This window comes from Poromitra crassiceps (genome assembly GCF_964638095.1).
Source record: "Poromitra crassiceps genome assembly, chromosome: 17".
In the NCBI taxonomy this organism is placed as follows: domain Eukaryota; kingdom Metazoa; phylum Chordata; class Actinopteri; order Beryciformes; family Melamphaidae; genus Poromitra; species Poromitra crassiceps.
Window position 1 is genome coordinate 35,654,801 of NC_139635.1, and position 20,732 is coordinate 35,675,532.

General features: G+C 44.2%; 1 protein-coding gene across 1 annotated transcript in view; it reads left to right on the forward strand.

The window, feature by feature from the left end:
- Nucleotides 1-20,732, forward strand: part of st6galnac5a (ST6 (alpha-N-acetyl-neuraminyl-2,3-beta-galactosyl-1,3)-N-acetylgalactosaminide alpha-2,6-sialyltransferase 5a) — a gene marked incomplete at its 3' end in the record, with an annotated part of 101,009 nt that overhangs the window by 68,363 nt on the left and 11,914 nt on the right. The window contains exon 3 of the mRNA XM_083654100.1: nt 10,274-10,686. Within this exon, the coding sequence (XP_083510226.1) occupies nt 10,274-10,686 (413 nt within the window). The remainder of the gene's footprint in view (nt 1-10,273; nt 10,687-20,732) is intronic.

The window sequence follows — 20,732 nt, forward strand, 5'->3', positions numbered from 1 at the left end:
AGTGTTGGGTAGTGCTGTAGTGTTGTAGTGTTGTAGTGTTGTAGTGTTGTGGTGTTGTAGTGTTGGGTAGTGCTGTAGTGCTGTAGTGTTGGGTAGTGTTGTAGTGTTGGGTAGTGCTGTAGTGCTGTAGTGTTGGGTAGTGTTGTAGTGTTGGGTAGTGTTGGGTAGTGTTGTAGTGTTGGGTAGTGTTGGGTAGTGTTGTAGTGTTGGGTAGTGTTGTAGTGTTGAGTAGTGTTGTAGTGTTGAGTAGTGTTGGGTAGTGTTGTAGTGTTGGGTAGTGTTGTAGTGTTGAGTAGTGTTGGGTAGTGTTGTAGTGTTGGGTAGTGTTGTAGTGTTGAGTAGTGTTGTAGTGTTGAGTAGTGTTGGGTAGTGTTGTAGTGTTGGGTAGTGTTGTAGTGTTGGGTAGTGTTGTAGTGTTGAGTAGTGTTGTAGTGTTGAGTAGTGTTGGGTAGTGCTGTAGTGTTGTAGTGTTGGGTAGTGCTGTAGTGTTGTAGTGTTGGGTAGTGCTGTAGTGTTGTAGTGTTGTAGTGTTGTAGTGTTGTAGTGTTGTAGTGTTGGGTAGTGTTGTAGTGTTGGGTAGTGTTGTAGTGTTGAGTAGTGTTGTAGTGTTGAGTAGTGTTGGGTAGTGCTGTAGTGTTGTAGTGTTGGGTAGTGCTGTAGTGTTGTAGTGTTGGGTAGTGCTGTAGTGTTGTAGTGTTGTAGTGTTGTAGTGTTGTAGTGTTGGGTAGTGTTGTAGTGTTGTAGTGTTGTAGTGTTGGGTAGTGTTGTAGTGTTGGGTAGTGTTGTAGTGTTGTAGTGTTGTAGTGTTGTAGTGTTGTAGTGTTGGGTAGTGTTGTAGTGTTGTAGTGTTGTAGTGTTGTAGTGTTGGGTAGTGTTGGGTAGTGTTGGGTAGTGTTGTAGTGTTGAGTAGTGTTGTAGTGTTGAGTAGTGTTGTAGTGTTGTAGTGTTGTAGTGTTGTAGTGTTGTAGTGTTGGGTAGTGTTGTAGTGTTGTAGTGTTGTAGTGTTGTAGTGTTGGGTAGTGTTGGGTAGTGTTGTAGTGTTGAGTAGTGTTGTAGTGTTGAGTAGTGTTGGGTAGTGTTGTAGTGTTGGGTAGTGTTGTAGTGTTGTAGTGTTGTAGTGTTGTAGTGTTGGGTAGTGTTGGGTAGTGTTGTAGTGTTGAGTAGTGTTGTAGTGTTGAGTAGTGTTGGGTAGTGTTGTAGTGTTGGGTAGTGTTGTAGTGTTGAGTAGTGTTGTAGTGTTGAGTAGTGTTGTAGTGTTGTAGTGTTGGGTAGTGTTGTAGTGTTGTAGTGTTGGGTAGTGTTGTAGTGTTGTAGTGTTGTAGTGTTGGGTAGTGCTGTAGTGTTGTAGTGTTGTAGTGTTGGGTAGTGTTGTAGTGTTGGGTAGTGTTGTAGTGTTGTAGTGTTGGGTAGTGTTGTAGTGTTGGGTAGTGTTGTAGTGTTGGGTAGTGTTGTAGTGTTGGGTAGTGTTGTAGTGTTGTAGTGTTGGGTAGTGTTGTAGTGTTGTAGTGTTGTAGTGTTGGGTAGTGTTGTAGTGTTGTAGTGTTGGGTAGTGTTGTAGTGTTGTAGTGTTGTAGTGTTGTAGTGTTGGGTAGTGTTGTAGTGTTGTAATGTTGTAGTGTTGTAGTGTTGTAGTGTTGTAGTGTTGTAGTGTTGTAGTGTTGTAGTGTTGTAGTGTTGGGTAGTGTTGTAGTGTTGTAATGTTGTAGTGTTGGGTAGTGTTGTAGTGTTGGGTAGTGTTGTAGTGTTGGGTAGTGTTGTAGTGTTGTAGTGTTGTAGTGTTGTAGTGTTGGGTAGTGTTGTAGTGTTGTAGTGTTGGGTAGTGTTGTAGTGTTGTAGTGTTGTAGTGTTGGGTAGTGTTGTAGTGTTGTAGTGTTGGGTAGTGTTGTAGTGTTGTAGTGTTGGGTAGTGTTGTAGTGTTGGGTAGTGTTGTAGTGTTGGGTAGTGTTGTAGTGTTGGGTAGTGTCGTAGTGTTGTAGTGTTGGGTAGTGTTGTAGTGTTGTAGTGTTGTAGTGTTGTAGTGTTGTAGTGTTGTAGTGTTGGGTAGTGTTGTAGTGTTGGGTAGTGTTGTAGTGTTGTAGTGTTGGGTAGTGTTGTAGTGTTGTAGTGTTGTAGTGTTGGGTAGTGTTGTAGTGTTGTAGTGTTGGGTAGTGTTGTAGTGTTGTAGTGTTGTAGTGTTGTAGTGTTGGGTAGTGTTGTAGTGTTGGGTAGTGTTGTAGTGTTGTAGTGTTGGGTAGTGTTGTAGTGTTGTAGTGTTGTAGTGTTGGGTAGTGTTGTAGTGTTGTAGTGTTGGGTAGTGTTGTAGTGTTGGGTAGTGTTGTAGTGTTGTAGTGTTGGGTAGTGTTGTAGTGTTGGTGCTGTAGTGTTGTAGTGTTGGGTAGTGTTGTAGTGTTGTAGTGTTGGGTTGTGTTGTAGTGTTGTTGTGTTGTAGTGTTGTAGTGTTGGGTAGTGTTGTAGTGTTGTAGTGTTGTTGTGTTGTAGTGCTGTAGTGTTGTAGTGTTGTAGTGTTGTAGTGTTGTAGTGTTGGGTAGTGTTGTAGTGTTGTAGTGTTGTAGTGTTGGGTAGTGTTGTAGTGTTGTAGTGTTGTAGTGTTGGGGTAGTGTTGTAGTGTTGTAGTGTTGTAGTGTTGTAGTGTGGGGGTAGTGTTGTAGTGTTTGTAGTGTTGGGTAGTGTTGTAGTGTTGTAGTGTTGTAGTGTTGGGTAGTGTTGTAAGTGTTGTAGTGTTGTAGTGTTGGGTAGTGTTGTAGTGTTGTAGTGTTGGGTAGTGTTGTAGTGTTGTAGTGTTGGGTAGTGTTGTAGTGTTGTAGTGTTGTAGTGTTGGGTAGTGTTGTAGTTGTTTGTAGTGTTGTAGTGTTGGGTAGTGCTGTAGTGTTGTAGTGTTGTAGTGTTGGGTAGTGTCGTAATGTTGTAGTGTTGGGTAGTGTTGTAGTGTTGTAGTGTTGTAGTGTTGTAGTGTTGTAGTGTTGTAGTGTTGGGTAGTGTTGTAGTGTTGGGTAGTGTTGTAGTGTTGTAGTGTTGGGTAGTGCTGTAGTGTTGTAGTGTTGGGTAGTGTTGTAGTGTTGGTGCTGTAGTGTTGTAGTGTTGTAGTGTTGTAGTGTTGTAGTGTTGGGTAGTGCTGTAGTGTTGTAGTGTTGGGTAGTGCTGTAGTGTTGTAGTGTTGTAGTGTTGGGTAGTGTTGTAGTGTTGGGTAGTGTTGTAGTGTTGGGTAGTGTTGTAGTGTTGTAGTGTTGGGTAGTGTTGTAGTGTTGTAGTGTTGTAGTGTTGTAGTGTTGGGTAGTGTTGTAGTGTTGTAGTGTTCTAGTGTTGGGTAGTGCTGTAGTGTTGTAGTGTTGGGTAGTGTCGTAATGTTGTAGTGTTGGGTAGTGTTGTAGTGTTGTAGTGTTGTAGTGTTGTAGTGTTGTAGTGTTGTAGTGTTGGGTAGTGTTGTAGTGTTGGGTAGTGTTGTAGTGTTGTAGTGTTGGGTAGTGCTGTAGTGTTGTAGTGTTGGGTAGTGTTGTAGTGTTGGTGCTGTAGTGTTGTAGTGTTGTAGTGTTGTAGTGTTGTAGTGTTGGGTAGTGCTGTAGTGTTGTAGTGTTGGGTAGTGCTGTAGTGTTGTAGTGTTGTAGTGTTGGGTAGTGTTGTAGTGTTGGGTAGTGTTGTAGTGTTGTAGTGTTGGGTAGTGTTGTAGTGTTGTAGTGTTGTAGTGTTGGGTAGTGTTGTAGTGTTGGGTAGTGTTGTAGTGTTGGGTAGTGTTGTAGTGTTGTAGTGTTGGGTAGTGTTGTAGTGTTGTAGTGTTAGGTAGTGTTGTATTGTTGGTGCTGTAGTGTTGTAGTGTTGTAGTGTTGTAGTGTTGTAGTGTTGGGTAGTGTTGTAGTGTTGTAGTGTTGTAGTGTTGTAGTGTTGTAGTGTTGTAGTGTTGTAGTGTTGGGTAGTGTTGTAGTGTTGTAGTGTTGGGTAGTGTTGTAGTGTTGTAGTGTTGGGTAGTGTTGTAGTGTTGGGTAGTGCTGTAGTGTTGTAGTGTTGGGTAGTGCTGTAGTGTTGTAGTGTTGGGTAGTGTTGTAGTGTTGGGTAGTGTTGTAGTGTTGTAGTGTTGTAGTGTTGGGTAGTGTTGTAGTGTTGGGTAGTGTTGTAGTGTTGTAGTGTTGTAGTGTTGTAGTGTTGTAGTGTTGGGTAGTGCTGTAGTGTTGTAGTGTTGTAGTGTTGGGTAGTGTTGTAGTGTTGGGTAGTGTTGTAGTGTTGTAGTGTTGGGTAGTGTTGTAGTGTTGTAGTGTTGGGTAGTGTTGTAGTGTTGGGTAGTGTTGTAGTGTTGTAATGTTGTAGTGTTGGGTAGTGTTGTAGTGTTGTAGTGTTGTAGTGTTGTAGTGTTGGGTAGTGTTGTAGTGTTGTAGTGTGTTGTAGTGTTGGGTAGTGTTGTAGTGTTGTAGTGTTGTAGTGTTGTAGTGTTGTAGTGTTGGGTAGTGTTGTAGTGTTGTAGTGTTGGGTAGTGTTGTAGTGTTGTAGTGTTGGGTAGTGCTGTAGTGTTGTAGTGTTGTAGTGTTGTAGTGTTGGGTAGTGTTGTAGTGTTGTAGTGTTGTGGTGTTGTAGTGTTGTAGTGTTGTAGTGTTGGGTAGTGTTGTAGTGTTGTAATGTTGTAGTGTTGGGTAGTGTTGTAGTGTTGTAGTGTTGTAGTGTTGTAGTGTTGGGTAGTGTTGTAGTGTTGTAGTGTTGTAGTGTTGTAGTGTTGTAGTGTTGGGTAGTGTTGTAGTGTTGGGTAGTGTTGTAGTGTTGTAGTGTTGTAGTGTTGTAGTGTTGTAGTGTTGTAGTGTTGTAGTGTTGTAGTGTTGTAGTGTTGGGTAGTGTTGTAGTGTTTGTAATGTTGTAGTGTTGGGTAGTGTTGTAGTGTTGTAGTGTTGTAGTGTTGGGTAGTGTTGTAGTGTTGTAGTGTTGGGTAGTGTTGTAGTGTTGTAGTGTTGGGTAGTGTTGTAGTGTTGTAGTGTTGTAGTGTTGGGTAGTGTTGTAGTGTTGTAGTGTTGGGTAGTGTTGTAGTGTTGTAGTGTTGTAGTGTTGGGTAGTGTTGTAGTGTTGTAGTGTTGTAGTGTTGGGTAGTGCTGTAGTGTTGTAGTGTTGGGTAGTGTCGTAATGTTGTAGTTGTTGGGTAGTGTTGTAGGTGTTGTAGTGTTGTAGTGTTGTAGTGTTGTAGTGTTGTAGTGTTGTGGTGTTGTAGTGTTGTGTAGTGCTGTAGTCGAGTTGAGACAGACTTGGACTGGAGTCCGAGGCCTGGACACATTGTCAGGACTCGTGACTTGACTTGGACTGAGCCACCGATGACTCAGACTTGGACTCACTTCAGCATTCATGCATTCAGACTCAGACTTGGTTAATTGATAAATACCGTGTTTTTTTTCCTCCGATTTTTGTAATAGCCTCTAATAATTTGGCATAAGATATTGATAGCTCGCATATGAATGACATTATTCAATTCCGTGCAAGGGCAGGCGCGTGTGTTCCACCTATGTCTTCATGCTCATGTTCAGTAACTCTGGAATCGGACTCAGAGGCCATTTACACCTGGCGTTAACATGCGTTTTCTGTGATCAGATTGCAATCGGATTGTGTTTTATCACTTGAAATGCCAGGTGTTAACACCCCCAAAACGCATTGAAGGATTGCAATCTGATCGGGCAAACCACCTCCGGAGGTGGTCAGGGATGCATTGTGTACACATTGAACTCAAGTGTAAATTATGCAATGTGTCCTCTCAATCTGGATACAGCAACTTTATGCGGATTTAGAGGACAACCATTTCTGCAATCAGATTGCAATCAGATTGCAGAAAATGCATGTTAACGCCAGGTGTAAATGGCCTCTCATCAGACTCAGGTAATGGGGACTCGACTCTGACTCTCCTTTGGTGACTCGGACTTGGACTCGAACACACCGACACTGCCAAGGGCCGACTGTGGGCTTGGTGTGTCTGGGGCTTAAAGGATGAGCATTATGTACCCAGACTGGGTATACCCAAACTGGGTATACCCAGACTGGGTATACCCAGACTGGGTATACCCAGACAGTCAGCCCTTGTTCTGCCATTGACGATGTACAGTCCCAGGCCTTTACAGAGCTACAGTGTTCCTTTCCCACTGTTATTCACAGTGTGCTCATAACTCTGCCCATTGTGTTTCCCTCTCTCTATCCTCCTCTCTCTCTCCCCTCTCTCTCTCTTCTTCCCTTTCTCTCCCCCCCTCTCTTCCTCTCCCTCTCTCTATCTCCTCCTCTCTCTCTCCCCCCTCTCTCTCTCTTCTTCCCCTTTCTCTCCCCCCCTCTCTTCCTCTCCCTCTCTCTATCTCCTCCTCTCTCTCTCCCCCCTCTCTCTCTCTTCTTTCCCTTTCTCTCCCCCCCTCTCTTCCTCTCCCTCTCTCTATCTCCTCCTCTCTCTCTCCCCCCTCTCTCTCTCTTCTTCCCTTTCTCTCTCCCCTCTCTCTCTTCCCTCTCTCTCTCTCTCTCTCTCTCTCCCTCTCCCTCCCCCCCCTCTCTCTCTCTCTCTCCCCCCCTCTCTCTCTCTCTCTCTCCTCCCTGAGGTCTCATTAGCTAGACGAGCCAGTTCTGCTGGTAATCTGGTGCTAAGTCAAAGTCGGGCGTGTAGGATAATGACACGTCTCGGGCCGCTCCGATCGTTTGTTCTTGTTAAGGCTGTGAGATGTACATTTGATAGGCCTATAAGAATGTAAATAACTATCATATTGCTGCTTGGGAGAGATTTCAGGGCTCCGCAGGCCTGGTTTGCATATCATTGATTTCCGAGCGCCGTGCTGTCGTGGCGATACGCTGGAAACGGAGCATCTCCAGAGGAAAGACACAGTCACATACACACACACACACGCAGGCACACACACACACACACACACACACACACACACACACACACACACACACACACACACACACATAGACACACACACACACACACACACACACACACACACACACACGCAGGCACACACACACACACACACACACACACACACACACACACACACAGACACACACACACACACACACACAGACAGACACACACACAAACACACACACAATACACAATACATGCACATACACATGTTCATGATTCAAGTGCGTGCACACACTCACACTGTTAGTGTGGGGGGAAATAGGCCATACAAAGTGAACTATACGTGTCTGAATTCATACAGTGTTTATATTTACATCCTAAAATACCAGTCAAAGTTACAAAAATGCCACAACATATATTACCATATTACGTTGACATGCGGTGGAAAAGGTTGACATTTTTATCACGTTGCCATGGATATACTGTAGCTACTGACGTAAATGTCACACAGGAGCACAGCTCCTGTTTGTTAGTCAATGCGCCACATGAAGAGGTTTATTGATATTGTTTATTATCTATTGATTCGCTTTGTGGCTTTGTGGCTTTTGTTCCATTTTGTTTTGATGAATTGATGCTTTGTTTGCCAGACTGATGACCAGCCTTTTCTGGTAGCCTGGGTTGTTAATCAATATTTCATGAAGTAGTTAGCTGTTTGCACGATTATTACTGCCACATAATCATTATTAGTAGTAGGGCGTCCGGGTAGATTCACCTGCCTACCAACACAAGGGTCGCAGGTTCGAGCCCCTGCGCTACGTCCGGCCTCATCGGACGTCCGCACAGGCACAATTGGCTGTGTGGGAAGCCGGATTAGGGGTATGTGTCCTGGTCGCTGCACTACCTCCTCCTCTGGTCGGTCGGGGCGCCTGTTCGAGGGGGAGGAGAACTGGGGGCAATAGCGTGATCCTCCCATGCGCTACGTCCTGCCGGTGAAACCCTTCGCTGTCAGGTGAAAAGAAGCAGCTGGCGCCTGCACATGTATCAGAGGAAGCATGTGCTAGTCTACAACTCTCCCCAGCTCCCCCAGCTCCACCAGCTCAGTGGCCTTGTGGTTTGAGTGTCCGCCCTGAGACTGGGAGGTTGTGAGTTCGATCCCCGGCTGAGTCATACCAAAGACTATCAAAATTTAACCCATTTGCCTCCCTGCTTGGCACTCAGCATCAAAGGGTTGGAATTGGGGGGTTAGATCACCATATGATTCCCGAGCGCGGCACTGCTGCCGCTCACCGCTCCCCCAGGGGATGGGTCAAATGCGGAGAACAAATTTCGCACACTCAGGTGTGTGACAATCAGTGGGACTCTACCTTTACCTTACCTCCCCAGATCGGAACCAGAACTGCGAAAAAGTGAGCTCTCTAATTGGTCAAGTAGATACAACTAGGGAGAAAATGGGGACTTGATTAAAAAAAGATCATTATTATTATTTGATTATTAATATTTGAAGTATCTGACATCAGTTGCCATTACCTGGAATATTTCCAGGCCATAGAGTATCGGATTCTGTCATTTTTAGTGTTTTTTTTCTTTCTGTAAATAAAGACCTGCGCTATTACTGGATGTTTACAGGATGTAACAGCCTACATGCTCAGGCACACATGCTGCTTAGAGATGTAACGGTATGAAAATTTCACATCACGATTATCGTGACCAAAATGATCATGGTTATCGTACTATCACGGTATTTGTAAAAAATTGCTGAAAATGTTCAAAAAGTACTGAGAGACTCACTGAAATCATTTTACAACGTTTTATATTGAAAACTCGGACCCAAAAAGGATTGATACACTCACTGAAATCATTTCTCCAAGGCTGCACGTTTGCATCTGGGAGACGGTTGCCAACTTTGGTTGATGATGGACAGAATTTACCATGTTTTTCAAAGCACTGTAATCACAGTAACACGGTTTTGATGATACTGAAAATTTGAAACGGTACGGTTATCGTAAGGAATTCTATCACGGTTATCATTAAAACCGGTTATCATAGCATCGCTAATGCTGCTATTCCTGGATGTTTACAGGATGTACTACAGCCTACATGCTCACGCACACATGGACACAGTCCTTTATATCATCCGACAAGTCAGGGATTTGTCCCTGTTAATGACGACAGTGCACGGGTCTTATCCAGGTATTAATAATTCACGAGGCTCTACTCTCATACGCACAGCAGCAACATTGTGCATCACAAGTGTGTTTATGGAGGTGAACTGAATGCACACAGGTCTGCGAGTGGAAGCAAGATTTAAGGTGAATCCCCTGGAACAACAAGCCACACACAGACCCAGGAGACTTTGTCGCTAGCCATTTGTCAACAAAGCATTTTCCTCCTCAAACACATTGTTTGAGTTCCCCATGGTCTGCATTTCTGCCTGCTTTGCATATGGCTGTATAAACCAAGGGCGAAACGGAATTATCAGAGCGTTTTCTGACTGTTGCAGACGAGCGAGTAGACTTTATAGTGTTGTGGTCGAGACCACCTAAACCAAGACCGAGTCGAGAGGGGGGGGGGGGGGGGGGGGGGGGGGGGGGGGGGGGGGGGGGGGGGGGGGGTGAAGTCCAAGACCAAGGGGGGCGAGACCGAGACCAGACCAATGCGAGACAATTTTCAAGACACATTACTCTAATGATGGCGTAACCTTACTGTGCTAACAATTGAAAAAATCATTATTTAGGAATTTGAGTCAAATACAAATGGCTGTACAGTGACGGAATGCAATCCTTTGATCGGTAAGGCTCAACACAGTGGGCAGAATGAAGTGTAAAAACACTGCTGCTAAATTATGATTCCCCCAAAATGCCTTGTCTCCTTGTGTTGTCTTCCTTGCCACGTGAGGGGAGTGGCTTCAGCGGTAACAATTTCAAACTGCAAAGTTATTGCTAGCGATTGAAGGGGAGATTTTTACACCAACAGTAAAAAAAACAAAAAAAAACATCAGACAATACACAGGCAGGTAATGATGTCACTGCAGTTGTGGTCTCAACTGCTCTTGAAATAAAATCCTGAGTCCAGCTTGTCCGAGACCGAGACAAGACCAAGACCGAGGGAGGGCGACCGAGACCATCAACATCTGGTCTCAAGACCTGTCTCGAGTACTACAACACTCCACGTTAGAACAAATAGCCTATGGTGCAAAACGTATATCTAACTAGAAGGGCACTGGGAGAGTGCAGACCTCTGCCAAGGCCTGCTATTATTGCTTTTTGTGCTGTCATTGCGTGAGTTGGATCCAGATTCACTCAAAAATGGAATTGGTTCTTCCTTGGCAAGGTTTTCTTCTTTTCCCTAACTGTCTGTTTACTTCCTTCCTCCTTCTCTACTTCCCTCTCTGTCTGTCTGTCTGTCTGTCTGTCTGTCTGTCTGTCTGTCTGTCTGTCTGTCTGTCTGTCTGTCTATCTTCTCCTCTCCCAGCCTCTCAAGATGCACTGTCAGACCTGCGCCCTGGTCACCAGCTCGGGTCATCTCATCGGGGGCGGTCGGGGGGAGGAGATCGACCGCAGCGAGTGCGTCATCCGCATGAACGACGCGCCCACGGCGCGGGGTTACGCGGCGGACGTGGGGCGCCGCACCTCGCTGCGCGTCATCGCCCACTCCAGCATGCAGCGGGTACTGCGCAGCCGCCACGAGCTGCTCAACGCCAGCCAGGACACGGTGTTCATCTTCTGGGGCCCCAGCAGCTACATGAGGCGCGACGGCAAGGGCCTGGTGTACAACAACCTGAGGCTGATGAACCAGGTGCTGCCCAAGCTCAAGGTCTACATCATCTCCTGGCAGAAGATGCTGCAGTTCGACGAGCTCTTCAAGAAGGAGACCGGCAAGGACAGGTGAGGGGATGAGAGAGGTGTACAGGGATGTGCCACCAAGACGAAGAAAGAATTATGAGTCTATGAAATGTGTGGAGGGTAGCTCATAGTGGGGTCAATACCAACACATTCTCAATTCTAAGCCATCATGATCAGGGCTCCTTGCCGTCACTTTATAACGGGTGGAGTACCCCTTTCTCATCATGACCTGGTACCCGGTTGCTTGCTTCCGGCCGCGGCTTGACTCGCCGGATACGTTTAGGCAAGTAAAACAACTTGGTTGTGGTTAGGGTTATGGTTTGGGTTAAAAAAAAAACTGTTAAAATGGGGTTGAAAACTGGACACGTCGGGAATGCTATGGGTTCATTTTTGCAGGTGAAAACAATGCCATGAACTTGGGTGATGCCAGATGAGATAACGCAAGAAGATGCCTGGAAATGTGAGTTTCTGTCCTCTTCCAAGTGAACTGTGGTGCGGTTCATTAGGAGTGAGAATGTCATCTGGGTTTCTAGATAGAAGGAGACTGATGAGCCGACGGGACAAACAGTCTGGACCGATGCTCATACTGTATTCAGTCGTTTCTTCATGTGTTCATAACAAGTATCATCATGATCAGGTGACAGGATCCATCCTGCTTTGCTAAAGATACACAAACTCGAATCGGATTAGATTTGATTCCCTCACCCGGCAATATTTCCAACCTGACAAGTTATCAAAACTCTGGCCACAAGTTTAGCTACTTGATTTAGTTTACAAGCTCTGGTTCACTTGTAATTGGGCAACGTGAAGCTAAACGAACCAAATGCAAGAAAGTTAACTTTTCCGCTATAGTTCAGACCAAAGCAAACAAGTTGTAAGTGTAATTTCCCCCTGAATCCTACCAGAACTTTCTCTCATATGTCTCTCCAACTCTCTGTGCATCTCAGCGTTCCCACTGTGCCACAAGAAAATACACTAAAGCCAATATCCTATATTTCCTTATTAAAAATCAAACACTGGCAGCTAGTTCATACTGAGCCTGAGGGACTTTGGTCAGTGTCTATAGGCTGTCAGTCGATGGTGAAATGTATGTGAGGCAGTCTGTGATGATTACTAGAATCTGCGCAGGTGAGTTTGTCAGCTTGCCAATACTTTTTCATCACGTACATATTTTCTATTAGATCTATTATACCATTGCCTGGGGGAATACTCAATTCTGATTGGCTGAGAGGTATTCATTAACTTTACCATACGGCTACATTATGTAACATCATTATAGGAATAATATCTTTCTCTTGAGCTCTGCAACACGTTCTCTCTCAAGTTGGACGACTAATGAGCCGAGCCGAGTGAGTCCTCAGCCCCGGGGCCGTTAATGCTTAATGAAAATGCTACCGTACACAGACACACACACACACACACACACACACACACACACACACACACACACACACACACACACACACACACACACACACACACACACACACACACACACACACACACACACTCTGCTTCTCCAGCTCTCGCAAGTCAAGTCAACTTTATGTGTATAGCACTAATTCACAAGCATGTCTCAGAGGACTATACAGAGAATGTGTCTGTGTCCCGCCAAGCACAATCAATAAACAGAATTGAACAACTTCTATGAAGCTTATTAAACAAAACAAGCATAGCAAGAAAAGAGAAGAGAGGGAGAAGAGAGAGAAGAAAGGGAGAAGAGAGCAGAGTGAGAGAAGAGAGCAGAGAGAGGGAGAATGGGGAGAAGGGGGGGAGAGAACAGAACAGAACCTACCCTAACCTTACAGCCCGAACACACCATATACGCCGAAGCTACGCAGCACGGATGCAGTTTCATTTCAGCGTCCTTGTTAATAGGTGAGACCGATCACACCAACCGCACGCCGATGCGACGCTGCGCGCGTGCTGCAGCGATAGTTTCAGCTTCTGTTCTATTTTTCAAGCGTGCAGCGCGCTGCACCCGAACAGCTGACCCGGCTGTTGGGCTGTTGTTGTTCTGGTGTGAATAGCAAGGCTCCTGCTCGAAGCTGCGATGCCTATGGTGTGCACCAGGGCTTAACCTGAAATACCTAGCAACCAAGAAATCTAGCTAATCTACAGCCTAACCTACCCTACCCTAAACTTAACCTGAAATACCTAGCAACCAAGAAATCTAGCTAATCTACAGCCTAACCTACCCTACCCTAAACTTAACCTGAAATACCTAGCAACCAAGAAATCTAGCTAATCTACAGCCTAACCTACCCTACCCTAACCTTAACCTGAAATACCTAGCAACCCCCCAAAATTGAGCTAATCTACAGCCTAACCTACCCTATCCTAACCTACCATATCCTAACCTACCCTATCCTAACCTACCCTATCCTAACCTACCCTATCCTAACCTACCCTATCCTAACCTACCGGCATCCCACAGCCTTAAGCCCACTGCCTCATCCCGGGCCGCCAGGTCACGGCATGCCAGGGTCTCCTAGATGCACGCAAGGAAAAACTCCCAAGGAAAAATCTACCTTATAGGAAAAAAATGGAAGAAATCCTGTAGGGGAGAAACCCCCCCGGGCAGGCTGAGATGCAATAGATGCCAGGCTAAACATTTACAGAGTCATGGGCAGCAATAAATAACAACAATAAAACCATGAAACAGACAACGAAATAAAACAGTAAAACACAAATAAAATAGATAGATGGTCTTCGTCCAGGGATGTCAGTGGAGATTGAATCTGACTCCGGCTCAAGACAGATGTCGGGGGGGGAAATGATTGAGGATTTGCTGAATAACTTAGACAGCCATCCGTCAGAATCAAGGCCTGCAATTATAGATGACGATGCAAGTAGTGTGTGAGGCTGTTCTTATTTAGAGCATCTTCTTGAAATGCTCCCCCTCGGCAAGAAGCTGAGGGCTGTTAAGAGCAAAACATCTCACCACATGAACGCTTTCTACCCAACTGCCATCCGCCTCATCATCAACATGGCCCGAAACCACTGACACCTCTGGACACTATACGTTACATTGATGTAGCTGGACTGTACACGTTACATGAACATTATGTAGCTGCTTCTCTTACCAGGATATTTGTATTTGATCTTTTTATACTTCTATATTATTCTCTTTAGCAACTATTCTAATTCCTATTTATACTCAGGACAAAAAGTACTTAAAGGAACACTCCACCCATTTTCAACCAGCTTTGTATCATTAGAACATCAGTAGTATATCAGAAAACTGTAAACTGTTTTGAAGTCTGTCATTTAATTTGACAGTTATTGAGTGTTAAAGTGTGGACAAGTGACATCACTGGTCCACACTAACTCAAATTAATAACTCATTAACTCAAATCAACTCTCAATAACTGTCAAACTAGATGAATGACTTCAGTTTGACAGTTATTGAGAGTTGATTTGAGTTAATTAGTTATTAATTTGACTTAGTGTCCACACTTTAACACTCAATAACTGTCAAATTAAATGACAGACTTCAAAACAGTTTACAGTTTTCTGATATACTACTGATGTTCTAATGATACAAAGCTGGTTGAAAATGGGCAGAGTGTCCCTTTAAAGACCCCCTAAAGTCAAACGTTTTCCTTCTTTGTTCCTTCAGTTGTATATTTGAGCTTCACTTTGCAGAATGATGTCTGTGCAGAGGCGATTTTCAACCAGCAGGATTCGTGACATCACTCCCATTTATTTTTAACAATTTTTTCTCCAACCTCCGGGGGCAGGCTCGTTTGAATGCGGGAATAACTGGAACTCAAGGAGCTCCGTCGGCGGAAGAAAATACTTTTCCGCTCTGTTGTAGAATGGAATTTGTATCAATAATCATCATTCTTCTCCCGCATTAACCAGAGTATTTCAAGCCAATATGAGACAAGTGAATAAAGCCAGGAGTCCAGGAAAGTTTGAAAATGTATTGTAGCCAAACATATCTTTGTAAATATCAAAGTTACAAAGAGACTGCCTCATAACAGAAATATGGAAATTCATAGTTGCAGGCATCATGAGGAGAGTGAGGATTTATCACACAGCCAAAGATCTTCTACTGTGGAGCACACAACATGTTTTGTCTAAGAGAGCTGCAGAGAGAGGTTGAGCAAGGTCAGAGAGGGGGAGAATACAGCCATCAGCCACGTGTGACATGACCCTGTTACTGTGGGCAGAGGGTGAAATCTGCTTTAACCTATGTGTGTGTGCGGTTACGATTAATAACTAATACCAATAACGTGGTTATGATTAATAACTAATATCAACTATTTGAATCTGTTATAGCTTGTTGATTATGAAATTAAATCAATGGAACTTAAATTTTCTTCATCATGCTCCCTGCAAGCTCTGCCATTGGCTCCGACCGACCAGCGCTGACCATTTATGGATTTCCTTTCCGCTCCCTGCGTGTCGTTCTCAAATTTGTATGTCGCTATGAAACAACAACAACGCTAGCTCGTTACTATTAGCAAGTAGCAACTTGCTACATGCTGAAAATGGTAAGTTTGACTACACAGCGGTTGATTCTCAGTCACGTCCACTCCATTTTGATCGGGTAAAGCGCAGCATGGGAGCCTGCCCCTTACGAGCGCTGTTATTCGGCTTTTCACAGAGCTTGCCGACAGATTTTCGATGCAAGTCGAAAGTCTGTCTTGAGAGATTAGGTTCTAGATAACCCTGATTGGTTGCTTTCAATTTTTAAATGAGGGAGACGGAGGGGAAGTCATTTTAACAAGATAATTGGACCTTTTGTGTGGGGAAAAACCATCAGACACACATTATTATTCAAAGTAGAGGATTTTATATACATCTTGAAACATGACTTTAGGGGTCTTTAAGTATAGTTACATTACACAGCTGATTTTTAGTACATTGGACTATAATTTGATTTATTGATTTGGAATTCTGACTTTTGATTTTGACTGCTGCATATATAACCTCCCGCTGCCAGATGGTTTGTTAGTTACACAGAACCAACCATCTGGGACTTCATCTTTGGAAACTGTTTGGAAAAAGGCAGGCGCGTTCAAAAAATTACTGGCAGGTGATTGGATGAAACCTCTGTCTATCATGGGCTCGCTTCTCGCTGACAGACCTCAATCCCGCCCGTAGCTGCATCTGGCCGCTGATTGGTCCGGCCCACTGCTTGGATGGAGTTAAACCAATAGCGTGGAGTGCGGCAAGATGGATTTCTTGCGCGATCGCGAATCCAGCTGCCTGCCTGCCTCGCAAGGTCCGCACACTTAACACCAAATCAAATTCCTTGTATCTAATCTGATAACCTACTGTGGCAATAAAAGTGATTCTCTCTCCTCTCATCCCTCATTGCATTAGCCATTAGCATTTGTCAAGCTTATTTTAGGGCATTCCTGCTTTATTATGAGGTGGAGAGTGAGAGGAATGATTGGCCTGAGAGAGAGAGAGAGAAGCTACAGACGTTAGATGCCGCAAGCATTAGCGTTTCCATTTGTCTTAATCTGCGTGTTTTAGGAAGTTTAATAATAAACCATTAGTATGAAATATGAGCTGTATCTTTTTACCGGGGGATGAAAGAACAATATTTTCATCGAAAACATCTCATGAGTCCTGTTTTCTTTGAGGATTTGGAGCAGCAGCCATGTGAGCATGTGTTGATAGCAGAGTACCTGGGAAATCAGCGTGGGTTCGGCAAATCTGCCAGCCTGTAATTGCCAGTATGGGTTATGCCATTTCGGTGAAGGTAGTTAAGACGGTGTGGGTTTGTTGCCACATCCAGGCGTTTTGAACAGAGCAGCGATGAAGAACAGGTGTCCCTCAGCATCCACTGTGCCTGATTGCCAAGCCGGGATGCGCCTCAGAGACAGCCGGTGATTAAAGGCAAATTCGTTTTTGATTCCGTTTTTTTATGCTCCCAAAACGCTGTGTTGTAAGCGCTAACAGTCCCACTGTGTTGCTTTGTTCATTCAAGAACACTCGTCATAGATTTAACCATTTATTGCATAAATGGAAAGACAGTTATGTTTAGAAGATGCTCCTCCCTGAACCGGCCCAGCAGCATCAAGCTACGCCGAGCAGGGAGGGCCGCAAAAATCCCCCCATGGGGATAGAAGATTCCAGATTAATTCAAAGCCATAGGGAGTAACAGAGAGAGCCTAAGCAAGACATGGAATACATGTTCAACTTTTTGAGCCATGCAGACTCCTGAGCTAGAATACATGATTAGCCTTTGAGCCATGCAGACTCTGAGCTAGAAAGTGTGGAGGCTGGGGTGGTGGAGGCAAAGCAATTGCCAGCAGCAGAGCGGTGTGGAGCAGCAGAGGTGGAGCAAAGATCAGAGTGAGAGGCGGCCGCATTTAAACGGACCGCCTTCTTGCGAGAGTGGCTGTGATTGGTGGATGAACAATGATCCAATCAGCGGCTGACAGCTGGCTACAGCTCAGGTGTAGCGCATGACTTCCTTGTCTCAACTTAACTAACGCGAGGCTTCATTTCCTACTGGATTCCATAAAGGGCTCGGTTCTCATACTTTGAACAGAACTGTGTGGGTGGGAGTGGGGCTCAGCGGTTAGTGAGACCATCCGGTAATCAAAAGGTCACAGGTTAGAACCCCTTCAACAGCCAATCTAGCCATCAACAGCAGCTTCTCAGTGGATTCACTCAGGATGAGAGCGCTGGTGTAAAAGCCTGAAATACCTCCTGTTTGGAGTGCGAGTGGTGGAAAAGCCAGGGGACTCAAAATGATGACAACAATAATTTTATTTTCTCACCGACATGTTTGAGCTCCTTCACTTCCTCATGCAGCCTGCATGATGCATGATGCAGGGCGCAGTGACGGGTGACGCTTCAACAGGAGTTTACACAATGACATGCAGCATCACATCTTTACGTGACCGTTACCAGTCAACAGTCACGCATCAATGCATCAACTGAACCTAATGACAACACTCCTGCTGCCTAGCAAGAAATAGCACACGATACCAATATAAACCAAGGCAACAATGCAATTCTCATTCATTCATTATTAACACATCTTTCTATCTGCAAAGCAAAGCTTATGCCGCTACTTATCATGCACCCTGTACATATTAGGGATGGGCATCGAATTTCGAATTTTCGAATAATCGTTGTTATTATCAAGGTCGACTTTTATTATTGAAATTCGAAATTCGTTTTTTGAAAAAAAAAAAAAAAAAAAAAAAAAAATTTTATTTTATTTTTTGTGAGTGAAATGTTGCATTGTCTCCCCTGATTCTAAGAATAGTCGAATCGCTTGGTTTGAGCAAGTAAAACAATTTTTATAAGCAACCTCTCCCTCTTCATGGGATTTCATCCGCCATTCATTTTTCCATAAACCTTGCTTAAAATGCTTATAAAAATTGTTTTACTTGCTCAAAGCGATTCGACTATACTTAGAATCAGGGGGAGACAATGCAACATTTCATTCACATAATTTTTTTTTTTTTTTTTTTTTTTTTTTACATTTTTTTTTTTTTCGAATTTCGATTAAAAGTCGACTTTGGCCAGCGAATTTCGAATAGTGTTTTTGCTAGAAATGCCCATCCCTAGTACATATCTTGTTAAACTGCAAATAGGCTACCAGACTTGGTTGTTAACACGTTAAGTGCCATAGCCGAGGTATCTCGTCTTACATAATCCAACGCTTGAGTGCCAGAGCCGAGATATCTCGTCTTACATAAACATTTTTTTTTTTTGACGGTGGGACATCAATCAACAACTTTTACATCTTCGAGATCACTATTGGAGCAAGAGAATGTGTATAATCTATTTTACCGACCCACTAAGTGTTGACAGTGCTCCCCCAGACGAGCGAAATCAAAGAAAAAACTGCCGCGGGAGCAAGCCATTCAAGGAAATGGCGAGGCGATTTTACAGTAATCCATTCCAGACTTGTCTTGCCCGAGAGCGGCCGCGCGCAGGCAGCAGCACACAGAGAGCGGAGAGCGATTTGCAAAATAGATTATAGGTGAAACACACTTTGAAACACCTCAGAAAGGCCAGAATCAACATCTGCCCATCGCCCACGCATTCCCCGGCCCATCTTGACTCGCACAAGGAGCGTCCGCACGCAGGCAGGCAGGCAGGCAGCAGCAACGCGCTTCTGACACGCCCGCTGTAGAGCCAGGAGGAAGGAGGAGAAGACACACGGAGGGAGGAGTTTGAATGAGAGGGGTGTTTCCTGTTGTTATGGAGGAAATTACTGTTCAAAACTATTGTTTAGAATGTCTGACGGTCTTACTGATGCCAAAAATGAATGGTTAAAGTGACTGTTTCACAAAAAGCCATTTATCTCTGATAAATTTCCAGACGCTGAAACCATGCTGTACTCAACGGCTAATATCTACATAACTACTAACTCTGCAAACTAACTCTTTTAGACAGAGAAAGCACACATTCTATTAGTTATTTTTTAGATGATTGGTGTTCATGAATTCTTAACAGAAAATAATCCTCGCTCTTGTAAAATGAGCCAGAATCCTCAAAAAAAAACCTGGCACAACTTACCTACAGGATGAAAAAATGGCTGGCACTCAATGTGTTAATACTGTTTATATCTTGATATCTGTTAATATCTTTGAATATTTTTATATATTTGATATCTTATATTTGTTGATATCTTGTATATTTCTCCTAACTCATCATGTCCCTAGTATGGACCATGTACCACCAAGTCAACTTCCTTGTATGTGCAAAAATACCTTTCTATTCTATTCTATTCTATTCTATTCTATTCTATTCTATTCTATTCTATTCTATCTTCGTACTTAGAGCCTCTCTGCAAAAATTGCCATCTTAACAAATAATTTAATCAAATGTGAGTCCTATAATCTTTTATGACAAAGAACAATCTGCCACGAGTGTGAGCTAATTTCACTTGTTTTCAAGGGAAATTGACTTGTTTCAATAATTAGCTTGATTCAAGTGTCATTATCTTGAAGCAAATAATCTCCTTTATTATTGGTGCTTATTGAAAAGTGGGAAAATACATGGGGGTGATGGGGGAGGAATTAGCTCACCACACTTCTTTTTCACATGTTTAAAGAAAAATACGATTTTAAGACACAAGATTGGAAACGAGATTAAAGCATTTGTTAAACTGGATATTTCTGTGGCTGTACAACACCATGCAAATGTGTGGAGCAACAACACAGCCATCTCTCTTCCTGCTCACAGCTTGCTTCTGTCCTTTCAGAGAGATTGAGTGGAAACAGGAGCTTGACATTTTCACTCTGCATTATTCATCAGCATGTTCATAAACAAGGCGGCCAGGAACACTTCTTAAGTGAGATTAGCTGCTCGCCTCCTCACTAACACCTCTCCGCGTCTCCTCACTAACACCTCTCCGCGTCTCCACATCCACCACTGATTGCTTGATGACAAAAATGTTGTGCTTTGAACTTTGAAATCTTTCCAATTTGCGAAGGAAGCGAGTGTGTGTGTGGCTGCGCACGCGCGCGCGCGTGTGTCGTGTGTGTGTGTGTGTGTGTGTGTGTGTGTGTGTGTGTGTGTGTGTGCGCGTGCCTGCTGGTGTGTGTGTGTGCGCGCGTGTGTGTTAGCGGATGGTGGAAGCGGGTGCTTGTGATATTAAACACTGTCAGTGGCTGTGTTTGCATATCACAACAAATCACCGTGTTGCAGACAGCCTGGACCTGCTCTTTATTAAATGAAAAGTGGAAGTCCGTGCTTGAGCCGCGCGATAGCATCAAGTCGGGTCAGACCCCAATAAGGCCGAACGTCACAAAGTGCATCGTCACTATCTATCAAACCCTTCCCAGCCAATTTGGACTGATTGATTCAGTGGGCGTTTGAAAATATCTAACCTGGCGTGACCAGGCCTCTCTCTCAAAGGAGAAGGGCCCGGTATATCTGTTACTGCTCAATTAGTCTTCTGCTGCTCTCAGATCCGGCGGATCTCACCACCTGTATCCGGCAATTTGTTTCCGGTTTGTGGCGCAGTGTTATTGTTCTGTTGTGTTATTTGGTTTTAGTTTTTATTTAATTTTTGTGTATTAGCTACATTTGATCAATCGCATCGCATTTATGACCAGCCGCGACTGTTGGGGTTCCAACTTCCATGATTGGAATTT